At 43.4% G+C, this 11,558-nt stretch overlaps 2 protein-coding genes across 3 annotated transcripts in view; both read right to left on the bottom strand.

Moving 5' to 3' along the window:
• The window catches only part of pabpc1b (poly A binding protein, cytoplasmic 1 b), a 17,639-nt gene extending 9,928 nt beyond the window's left edge, over positions 1-7,711 (bottom strand). The window contains exons 1-2 of the mRNA XM_057354306.1: positions 7,024-7,711; positions 5,677-5,870 (exon numbers count right to left, since the gene is read on the bottom strand). Coding sequence (XP_057210289.1) covers positions 5,677-5,870; positions 7,024-7,216 — 387 coding nt within the window. The 5' untranslated portion in view covers positions 7,217-7,711. The remainder of the gene's footprint in view (positions 1-5,676; positions 5,871-7,023) is intronic.
• Positions 7-3,285, bottom strand: LOC130566664 (translation initiation factor IF-2-like). 2 transcript variants are annotated; one of them, XM_057354308.1, is made up of 2 exons: positions 1,984-3,285; positions 7-1,889 (listed from the first exon to the last, which is right to left on the bottom strand). In XM_057354308.1, the coding sequence occupies exon 2, from the start codon at positions 1,319-1,321 to the stop codon at positions 650-652; it is 672 nt and encodes a 223-aa protein (XP_057210291.1). In that variant the 5' UTR covers positions 1,322-1,889; positions 1,984-3,285; the 3' UTR covers positions 7-649. The 2 variants fall into 2 exon arrangements, with proteins under 2 accessions (XP_057210291.1, XP_057210290.1); XM_057354307.1 differs by having other exon boundaries at positions 7-2,522; positions 2,606-3,285.
• Positions 7,712-11,558: the final 3,847 nt, after the last annotated feature.

The following is an 11,558-nucleotide window of genomic DNA, read 5'->3' as shown; positions in this document are numbered from 1 at the left end:
CGCGCACCACCTGCGCACGTTGTCGTGAATGCCCGGCCAAAAGAATCGGGCCATGAGGCGACTCAGTGTATTACCCTGCCCTAAGTGACCTGCCATTGGGTTACTATGAGCTGCCTGGAAAAGCATTTCCCGACGGCTTTTCGGAATCAACAACTGGGTTATATCTTCTTTTGTCTGGGTGTCTTGGGTCACCCGATATAACCGATTCCTTCTTATAGCAAAATACGGGTAGGAGAGTGCACAAGTGGGCTGGACCGGCTGTCCGTCGATGGATGCAACCTGATCAAATGCCCTTTTCAGCGTCGCATCCTGAGCCTGCTCGAGGGGAAAGTCATCGCGATCTGAGAGTACCAACCTCTCAATCTCACGCGCCTCCCCGGAGTTTGGCTCCGACGGACCCGGCACCACACTGCCCACATGCACACCGCCTCCCCTCCCATGCTTCGTTCGCCAAGAGGCATCCGCACACAATAACCTCAGTAATTTAGGAAAAAGCGGCCAATTCGTCCCCAAAATTAGCGGATGCCTGAGGTGAGGATTAACCGCCACCTCTACACTATGCTTTTCCCCCCTGAATTTAATGGGCAGCCTCAACAAAGGGTATTTCACCACATCCCCGTGAACACACCGCACCTTAACCTCGCGGCTTTTACCCCATGCCCCGAGACGAACCAGGCTTTGGTGGATGGAGGTCTGGTTGCAACCTGAATCCACCAAAGCCTGGTATGTACCCCCCAAATCTCGCGGGTATTTGGTACAGGCCAGCCGAACCAGGGGCAACTCGTGGCTCGTCGGGGACCCGGATCATGGTCCCCACGTCCATCACCGGGCAACGATCTAGGAAATGGTCCGGGTCCCCGCAGCGCCAACAAGCCGGCCCAGGCTTTCCCGCCACCCCAATGGCAGGGAGTGGGCCCGCTAACTGGCGTGGAAAGGACGAGGCAGGCGGGTTGTAGGGCATGGCGTAGGGGTGGCTGCTCGTCTCCAGCCCGGCGGACCTGCCGGCCAAGGTTCCCCCTCCATCGGTCGGTCCGGTCCCGTAGGTTCCGCGTCCCCGGGGTCCTCCCCTCGGCAGGATCGGTGGGCGGGACCGTGGTGCTGGTATCGGTCGGGCTGCGGGCGTGGGGAGAGAGACCGCTGGTAAACTTTCCCCCATTTCAGGGCATGCAACCAGGTGGTCTTCCGCCAGCTGGATGGCCGACTCCAGCGACGTCGGACGGTGGCACTGGACCCAGGCCGCTGTTCTCCGGGGCAGACAGGTCGTGAACTGCTCCAGTATCACCTTATCCATGATGCTCGCGACGTCGCTTCCTCCGGCCATCAGCCATTTGCGGCAGGAGTCCAGGAGCTGCTGAGCTAGGAGGTAGGGTCGGCCGGTTTCCGCCAACCCCAGTGATCGGAATAGCTGGTGATACTCCTCAGGGCTCCGGCCGACCCGCTGCAAGATGGCCTTCTTCAGCTCAGCGTACACCAGGAGATTCTCCGGAGGTAACTGCTGCGCCACCACCTGGGCCTCTCCAGAAAGAAGCGGTATGAGGTGTAGGGCCCACTGATCCTCCGGCCAATCCCTCGCGACCGTTACCCGCTCAAAGAGTCCGAGGAAGCCTCGGGATCATCCTGTGGGCCCATTTTCTGGAGGACCAGGTCAGCGCAAGGCCCCGTGCACCCAGCTCCGGAACAACTCGCGGTCCTCTTTCTGAGACAGGAGTACCGCCTGGAAACGTACATCCTGGTCCTCCCGGAGCTGCAGCAACGCTCTATGTTGTTCCTGATGGAGGACCGCGAGTGAGGAAATCACCTCCGCAAACGGCGAACCGGATGGACCAGACCCCCCGGTCGCGGCGCTCCTACTTCCTTCTATGCCGGGTTTCGGCACCAGTGTAACAAGACTTCAAGGGAACAGGAAGGAAGAGGCTGGAATCAGGGTAGAGCTGACGACTATGAACTTTTATTATAAATAATTTACACAAGCGCTGTACACACCTAAATCAAAACACTCCCACTTCCGTGGATAAACAGTCTTTCTTGGCCAGAGCCCCTGCTCTAAGTTCTCCGCTCACTCACACAGAGTCTCTCGCAACCAGCCGTCAGCTCCGGTCTCTCTCCCCGACTGTCTCTGCCTTGCTGCTTTTAAGCCTCTCCACGCCAGCACAGGTGTTCATTATTTGTGCGAGCGCCACTCACTCACCGCTCGTCTCCCCCCCCTTGCCACAATAGAATGCATCTTTTGTTCCGACACTTTAATTTTTGCAATTTTACATGTCTAATACATGCATGGGCAACTTATAACACACCAAAGACACAGAAAAACAAGTATTCGCGCCATATAATCCCTTTAAGATCATCTGCAATGACCAATTGCATCAATTGTGTCCCTGTTTGGAGGACAGCCTCAATCAGCACCCGGCCACCTGTGCCATGTGGTCGTGGTGCACTAGTGCTGGGGACGACCTCTGGACACTCCACAGCCACTGCGGACCTGGCACCGGGAGTCTTCACATCGAATTGCATTCCTCCATCTTCTGGAAGTGCAACAACACAACAATAACATTCTGTGCTATTTTTATTTTGTTTAATTGTGCTGATATGCAATAAAGTGATTTACCTGCTTCCCCTGTCGCCACCATGTCTGTGTCTCCCTCCCTCTCAGACACAATGCCACACACACACTGGTTTCTCCTATAATAGAAGCCATCCATGTCTCCAGTGGGGACAGCTTGGGCACACCCTGACCCCTCCCGTCGAAGACACACTCTGACGGTGACAGGGAAGCCTCTTTTTTTTGGTTTTGGCCGCAACCTTCAGACGGACCACTTCTTTTTTATTTCAGGAACTGTCCTGTTGCTTGAACTAATGGCATTCACCGCAGGCGTGACATGTTGCCACTCCACACATTTTTTGTTTGTTAGTTATGCCTTTGTTTGGTTTACTTCACTCACAAGAACCTCTGTTTCTGTGTCAGAAGACAGAAAAAAGATTCCTCTTCAAGACCACATACTTTATTTGTGATGATCAAAAAGCGGATCAAATTAGGTCATTTTATATTGTATATATATACACTCACCTAAAGGATTATTAGGAACACCTGTTCAATTTCTCATTAATGCAATTATCTAATCAACCAATCACATGGCAGTTGCTTCAATGCATTTAGGGGTGTGGTCCTGGTCAAGACAATCTCCTGAACTCCAAACTGAATGTCAGAATGGGAAAGAAAGGTGATTTAAGCAATTTTGAGCGTGGCATGGTTGTTGGTGCCAGACGGGCCGGTCTGAGTATTTCACAATCTGCTCAGTTANTATATATATATATATATATATATTATATAGCAATTTCACCAAAGTCACATGAAGCCCAAGTGCAACTTCGTCTTTTTATTGTATTGTAACAATCACATTCTGGGCTGCCAATGGACCCATTCTCAGCTTGTTGACTTGCAACTGCAATTAATGTTGAAAAAATGCAGAAGTTTCAACAAACCATCATTATTGTGATCAGTATTTGCTTTAGTTGGGTTCTTGATTCTTGTGTTTTAATATTAGGTTTTCATTGTCTGTTATAACAGTGTGCTAAAATACAATTGTTGAGGCAATGAAAACTAAGATCCATTGGATCAGGTGACAATGATTGTAGTCTTTGGGCAGTTACCTAAATAATTGCTTATGAGTGCATTGTGTTATTGATTTATGAGTATTGTGTGATACTACAGTGTGAGATTAAAGCAGTGGTATGGATTAATATACTTCTTTGAATTGACAGAAAATACACAAACACACAAAAAAATTAATTGGTGAATCAATCATCAAGAATCAGTGTATGAAACTCAACAACAGTGACAATCAACAAAAGAAAGCTTCATGCTGCAAGGCTTACTGTGTAACATCATAGTACAAAACTCATTCATGACTCCCAGCATGCATTGCAGTTAATCTGTTTATCTGATTTAGTTTGATGATTGTCACCATTGTTGAGGTTTGTATGATGAGTGTTGATGTCAGGAAAATTTACGGTTTAATTTGGCACAGTATCTTAGCGTTGTGAACCAGAACACTCAAATCAGTCATCAACTTAATTTAGTATTATTTATCATCTTTTTTACAGCTTGACACCCATCACAAAAAGTAACCTACTCCAAGAGGAAAGAGAATTAACTTTCTCATTGCAACTCAATGTGTATACACCATTTAAAGTTTAAAAAACTTTGTATTTCCACATACCGTGCATGTTTGTATCTCCTCTTTGCCCCGCCTCTCTGAAACACGCTGATTTTTTACAAAGCTGATCGCTCTGAAAAGCGAGGTGTGCTATGATTGGTCAGTTCACCAGTGCATAGTGATTGGTCAAATACTGCAAGCATTTCACAGAAATGTAACGCCTCTTACCATATTTGGAACATCAGGTTCCAAAGCAATTGTACTGACAGGCGATACAATGAGATTTACAATTACGCCCACCTTAACTACGTGTAGATTTGGGCGGTCTTAGTCAAATCATGTTACGAACTTACGTAGATTCGCCGGGGTGTGGTTACACAAGGCATTTCAGGCAAGTCTGGTTGAGCAATCGCTTTTAGATAGAATGCATCTTTTGTTCCCACACTTTCATTTGTGCAATTTTACGTGTCTAATACATGCATGGGCAACTTATAACACACCAAAAACACGTACTTCCGCCAATGAAAGTCAAGAGTCCAACTAAAGCAAACATATATGCTTCATCAATGGTTTTGTTTGGAAGGAGAAAAAAATCATCCGACTCGGTTGACCAAGTCCGAGTGCAGATACCAACGAGTCCAAGACAAGTCCGAGACTACAGAAAAACGTCTCGAGTCCGGACTCAAGTACTACAGCACTGATAGACAATGAACAATCAAACAATGAAGACAACCAATCAGCAAGTAATAAAAAACAACAAATAATCAAATTACGAGCAATAGCACGAATAAATGTAATAAAATACCTACAAATGAAATTAAAGGAGTAGTTCACTCCAAAGTAAAAATTTCCTGATAATTCACTTACCCACGTCTTGCGGTTTTCTCAGCGCACGCATCTCCGACAGTTCGCGATACCGGAATTGAGTTTTCTTTTGTGCGGGACTTTGTGTTGCTGTTGATTTGCAGTCTCTTTAATGATTTGTCAATACCATTTGTCAATCATACCTGCTTAATATTTGGGGACTAAACCCAGCGCTATGATTGGTAGTACTCTCTCTTTTTTGCTGTTGCCTGATTTGAGTACTGCGTGTGTGCATCACAGTTTTTGCATAGTTTAGAGCAGTGGTTCTCAAACATTTTCGTTGGTAAGGCCCCCTTTGTGTAGAGTTCATCGCTTTGTGGCCCCCCCCAAATAAAGACTTGTAATCTTAAACTTAGAATTGTAATTAAACCAAAAACATATTCAATGTTATGCTGGAACATTAATTATTTTGGTTGGAAGTCTTATTTTTCTGATGTTTGATAGCATAAAATCTATGAAAAAAATTATATATTTCATAAAATGCCACAAAATCAGTGGCCCCCTGGATCCATCTTGGGGCCCCCAGTTTGAGAACCACTGGTTTAGAGTGACAACTCGTAACAGCGTACTTTGAGGTCAAAATGCCAGGTTGGTAGGTCTGCACCATTAATAATCACATTCTAATCACAGCAAACCTTTAAAGACATCAGTCTTTTACCTTGCATGACAAGATGTTGCCGAATGCAGAGAAGGTGTCATAAAGGGCCTTATTATCGATGGATTTATCAAGGTTCTTGATAAAGATGTTGCCAACACCGCTCTTTCTCAGAGAGGGATCACGTTGGGACCACATGATGCGGACAGGTCTGCCCTTGATGACATCAAAGTTCATAGTGTCTAGAGCCCGTTCAGCTGTGAATTAAAGCAAGCAGTTGTAAATCAATCAATTAATTTAACCAAAAAAGAAATTACCCTCACACCATTTCAGATGTGAATGACTTCCTTTTTTCTGTCGAACACACACAAATAATTCAATATTAAAATTCTGTAATGTCACCAAAGAGACGGTCTAAGTATACTGTCTGGAAGTCATAAACATCTGGAATGGCACAAGGGTAAATTATGAGAGAATCTGAGCCTCATGTATTTCTGACCTTGTGCTATGCAACCATGATTTGAAAATGATAAGGAAGACTACGTAGAATGTGAAAACAAGGTTATGTTCAAACATTTAAAGGTTACATTTGAAGTAACTCAATGGGGTGTTAGAGCTCAGTGGTCAGCGCTCCCGACACATATACACATCATGGGTACTCGGGTTCGAGTCTCACCCGGGTCATGTCTTACCCTCATGCTCCTGTCTGCCTCCACAATCCTGTGTATATGAATCACCCCCCCCCAAAAAAACTCAATGGGTACAGTACATCATTGCGTATGTTAGCAACGCAGAGGTCATGGGTTCCCAGAGAATGTATAGATGAAATAAAGTCGCTTGCAAAATGCATCCCGCAAATGCAACGTTAGCGTATACCATACGAACGTTATGTCTGACCCAAATTCTATTAGTTTCACGTGACCATTTTCACCAGTCAAGAAAACGTTAGAACAAATGGAAATTTCCGCTACAGCCTAACTATATTTCCGAAAGAACAAACATCCATTTTAATGTAATCGATGAAAATCCTCCTGACAGCACCCGATGTGTTGTGTTGTTGATATATTTTATTCCACTCTCTCAGCTCCACCCTCGCACTACATACAAACATACTCTACATACAAGTCACTTCTGTCATGCAAAACTAAGCAACCAGAGCACACACTTGGATATAAATAATCTAACAGAGTCACTAAGTAAAATATTTCAACGTGTCATTACTGTTCAAGGCATTAGACGTTAACTACTTTATGCAGCGCTGCGCATATCGATCGACGTTTGACATTAAAGTACCGCGAGAGCGATTCGTAAGTTCAGATGATGAATCGCTCTCTCGCAGTATTTGATGTCATAACAATCAGTCTGCGCAGCGCCGCATGAAATCGAACACGTTATTTACACCACACTCACCATCTGCCGGTTGCTGGAAATTGACATAGGCGTAACCGAGCGATCTGCGGGTGATCATGTCCCTGCACACACGTATGGAGAGGATGGCACCGGCCGGACTGAACTTCTCGTACAGCATGGCTTCGGTCACGTCCTGATGCAGATCCCCCACGTACAGAGAGGCCATGGGGTAACTGGGAGCACTGGGGTTCATTTTGTTTTCGATGTCAATTTACAGACTCGGAGGACGTGACTTGTTTCGGTGCACTAGCTCGTGAGCTCGACTAACGTTACGTTACCACAATGTTAGCTGTCAGGCTAATTTCAGTAAGCCAATGTTCCACATTTAAAAGTAGTCCAAAACAAAATCTTTTCAAAGCGTTTAAAATGACTAATATTGAGGGCAATAATTTAAAAACGCTAGAAATTCCGAAACCGACGAATATAGCAAACCGCTAGGCCTTCAGATGCTCACTGACGTCCTTTAAAACTGTCGTTATTTCTTCGGGTTTGCGGCGTTGTTTTAGGCCTCCTTCTCCTGCTTCACCGATTCTTACTTGTATAAAGAAAAATAAGATTTTTTGGGGTTTTTAAAAGTTTTATTGTTTTTTTTATATTTTTTATTTTTTATATAATGTGTGCCGAGGCGAGCTCCGGAGCACACACGCACTCACACAGCACTAACAGCTGGGGGTTTCGGGAGAGAAGGGGCGGGGAGAGCTGTCACATATATACTTGCTATTACGTCATCTTGTCATGCACACACAAGGCATTGTGCACGCGCAAAAGAGTCTTAACGGGTTGAAAGACGATTGGATGAAAAGGTTAGCGCACGCAACAACATCCAATCAGCTTGATTATAGCGGTGGGCAGAGCGAGGCTTCGTGAAATGAAACCGTTGAATCACATTTCGACACCCGTCTCCACGGTGACACCTAGTGGTCATTTGCGCGTGTTGCTCTAAAACACTTATTTAACAACGATTGACAATCGCTGACGCATTACAATCTGTGTGCTCGTGAGTGTGCTTGTTTGAGTGTGCTGGGGAGTGGTTAGTGTTCTGGAATGGCGTGCTCGAGTGTTCTAATCTTGGTTGAAGTGTTGAAGTCTTCACATAATTCTAGGAATCATTTAAAAATTTGTGTTCCTTTATTATGTTTTTTTTTTTTTTTGAGTTTTAAGTATCCTTAAGAACAGCAGATGTTTTGGCTACACCTATGCCAATCCAATAAATGAAGGTGGAAGGAGTGCATGTTTCAACATTAAAAAGTGTCATGATTTGCCATCACACACCTCACAAGGCTGTTCTCAAAATGGTCCCATAGGCTACAATTGACCTTTGACTTTTTACTGCACTCATATATAATGTATGTCAAATAACAAATTATCCAACAAATATCAATAACACAACATAGGGCTCTGTTTGTTTAGTAAAATTTGGCTAGATTTCACATTAGGTGATACTTATCCCAAGATGATCACTGTCCATAGATCACAACAAATGGTTATTTTTGGTTTTTATTTCTCGATTTACAGTTGACACTGGTTTATGAGTTTACTTTCAGATCAACACCCCCTAGTGGCGAAATGTCGTCGAGTTTTGAAACGTTTCGAAACAGTAAAGACGTAACGAAGCCTCGTTTGCAAAAAATCACGTGACTTAGCAAGTTTGAAACGCGCTTGCACTGATTCGATACAAAAGATTTGACACGGGTTTCAAAGCTTCATGAAGCCTGTTTCGAAAGCACACATCACTTCTTGATTATCAATAAATAGGCTTGTTCGACTTGATGCGGCGCTGCGCAGATCGATCGAAATCTAACCTTGAAGCAGTGCATGCTGGTTAGAAATTTTGTAGGACTTGAACCTGCGCCGATGCCACGTGACCTTCACGTGTGGCATCAAAGTACCGCTAGAGCATTTCGAGAACAGCCGGCTATGGGATGAATTTAATATCAGAATGATTAACAAATGCATGCAGTCATCCGTGAACGTGATACAAGTTACACTTGTATTTTAGTATTGACAAACAAATGCCGTATAATTTGAATCTGTGAAATTTAGATTGTAATAAACATGAGGCGATTTGTACAAATAGAGAAAGATTTGTGAATACAATGTTTTATTTTGTGTTCATGTATAATCATTTTGCGCATACCAATGAGAAGTTGTGCATTTGTGTATCCTGCAACGCGCGTCCATTCATCCTGTTCTGTGCATTCGGATTTTGAGACGTTCTTTACACAGATAGCACAATCCATCTGGCTTACGTCTGTTTGAGGTCTGCATTTACATCTGCAATACATAGTTTGCTCATCTGCAATACGTCTCGGAGACGTCTGAAAGTCTGTAATACGTCTGCTAAAGATCTGGAGATCTGCTGCGTAAAAACATCTGCTAAACATCTTAGAAAGAGCAGCTTTATATCCATTCTAAATCATAAACATCTTACAGACATCTTCTAGATGTCTATATGACGTTTGACAGCAGACATCTCCGAGACGTATTGCAGATGAGCAAACGATGTATTGTAGATGTCTTGCAGATGTAAATGCAGACTTCAAATAGACGTAAGCCAGATGTATGTGTGCTATCAGGGTACGCGGTTTTGCATTGGACAATCCACACACAAACAACTTCAGATCCACGCACAACCGTGCATAAACTACGGCCTACCACTAGATGGCAGTCTCACGGGGCGATGCAGAAGTTTGCGGCAGAGGTTGGCGCTAGACTTTTTCATTGTCTGTCATTTTGACGAACAGGCTCATAAAAAAATCCGTCATAATTTATTTTTACCCGTCACTATGGTCCAAGGTTGATGTTACGTGCTAATTAGCATGTTTGTGACATCATCACTATGTACACGCGTTTACTCTCTGAACTTACTGAACTTACTGTTTCTGTTGTCAGACATAAAACAATAATTACAGACAAATGTTTATAATCATAACAGTAACAATGACAGGTGCTTGAAATGTTGTTTTTTAATCATTTATTAATTTACTTACAAGTTACTTTAAGATGCTGTTTTGTTATGAATGTGCTGCTTCTGCCACTCACTGAACGGAAAAGACGCAGAGAAACATTTCCCCAGTACTTAAAGTTAAGGTTTATCCAAAATAACGCTAGTCGCTATCTCTCTCTCTGAAGGAAAAAAGTTTGTAAACACCGCGCCACTGTGCGCGCCTGTGTGTATGTGAGCACGCGACGCGGGGGTCTGATTAAGTGACAGATGCATGCATTGCAGAATCAGATCCTCAAACAATGTTATCGTTGTGTTATTATGAAAAGTGTAAAAATATTTTCAGTTCGTTTTGAATCTATTGCAAAATAGATTAGACGGTGGTGAGACGGCATAGTCAAATGACTTGTTTATACACGGGTCTCACTGATCCCGTTTTCCTGAATGGGCGAGACGTTTATGAGTAATGAATGGGGAAACATGCGCCCTTTCCTCTGGTCACTTACGATCACGTTCTGATAAAAGGAAATGATTGGATGCTACCAATTTGACATAACAGGGAATTACAAATTGCCCTCATTGTAATCCGTCAAAATGACTCTCGCCCAATCAGGAAAACGGGATCAGTGGAGACTTGTGTATAAACAAGTCATTAGACTATGCCGTCTCACCACCGTCTAATCTGTTTCGCAATAGTTTCAAAACGAACTGAAAATATTTTTACACTTTTTATATTAACACAACGATAACGTTGTTCAAAATGACGGACAATGAAAAGTCTAGCGCAACCTCTGCCGCAAACCTCTTCGTCGCTCCGTCAGACTGCCATCTAGTGGTAGGCGTAGTTTATGCACGGTTGTGCGTGGATCTGAAGTTGTTTGTGTGTGGATTGTGCAATGCAAAACCGCGTAAAGAACGTCTCAAAATCCGAATGCACAGAACAGGATGAATGGACCAACTTCTCATTGGTATGCGCAAAATGATTATACATGAACACAAAATAAAACATTGTATTCACAAATCTGTCTCTATGTGTACAAATCGCCTCATGTTTATTACAATCTAAATTTCACAGATTCAAATCATACGGCATTTGTTTGTGAATACTAAAATACAAGTGTAACTTGTATCACGTTCACGGATGACTGTGCATGCATTTGTTAATCATTTTGATACTAAATTCATCCCATAGCCGGCTTGCTCAACCGGAGCAGCATCTCAGGAGCGGCTGCACCAGGCTGTGATGACGACATGGCTTTTCATGATTGGCTAGACGACGATCACGTGCGTTTCGGGTTTATTATAACACCTTCAGTTCAACTAATACTTATTAATGCATGTTTTTAAAACAGCTAAAACTCTGTTCGTACAAATATAATAAACATGTTATTTTGTGTTGTTTAATAAAATAAAAATGAAATGAATACGCCCACCAAACAAGACAACAAACTCCGTTGGTAATTTAATAATACAGGTGCTGGTCATATAATTAGAATATCATCAAAACGTTGATTTATTTCACTAATTCCATTCAAAAAGTGAAACTTGTATATTATATTCATTCATTACACACAGACTGATATATTTCAAA

Source organism: Triplophysa rosa, linkage group LG16, assembly GCF_024868665.1.
Source record: "Triplophysa rosa linkage group LG16, Trosa_1v2, whole genome shotgun sequence".
Classification (NCBI taxonomy): domain Eukaryota; kingdom Metazoa; phylum Chordata; class Actinopteri; order Cypriniformes; family Nemacheilidae; genus Triplophysa; species Triplophysa rosa.
The sequence above is the reverse complement of the archived record's forward strand: the minus strand, read 5'-3'. Positions and strand labels throughout refer to the sequence as shown.

Excerpts from the sequence above, each read along its gene's own strand:
- LOC130566664 (XM_057354308.1), bottom strand. The coding sequence starts at position 1,321 with ATGGCCGGAGGAAGCGACGTCGCGAGCATCATGGATAAGGTGATACTG.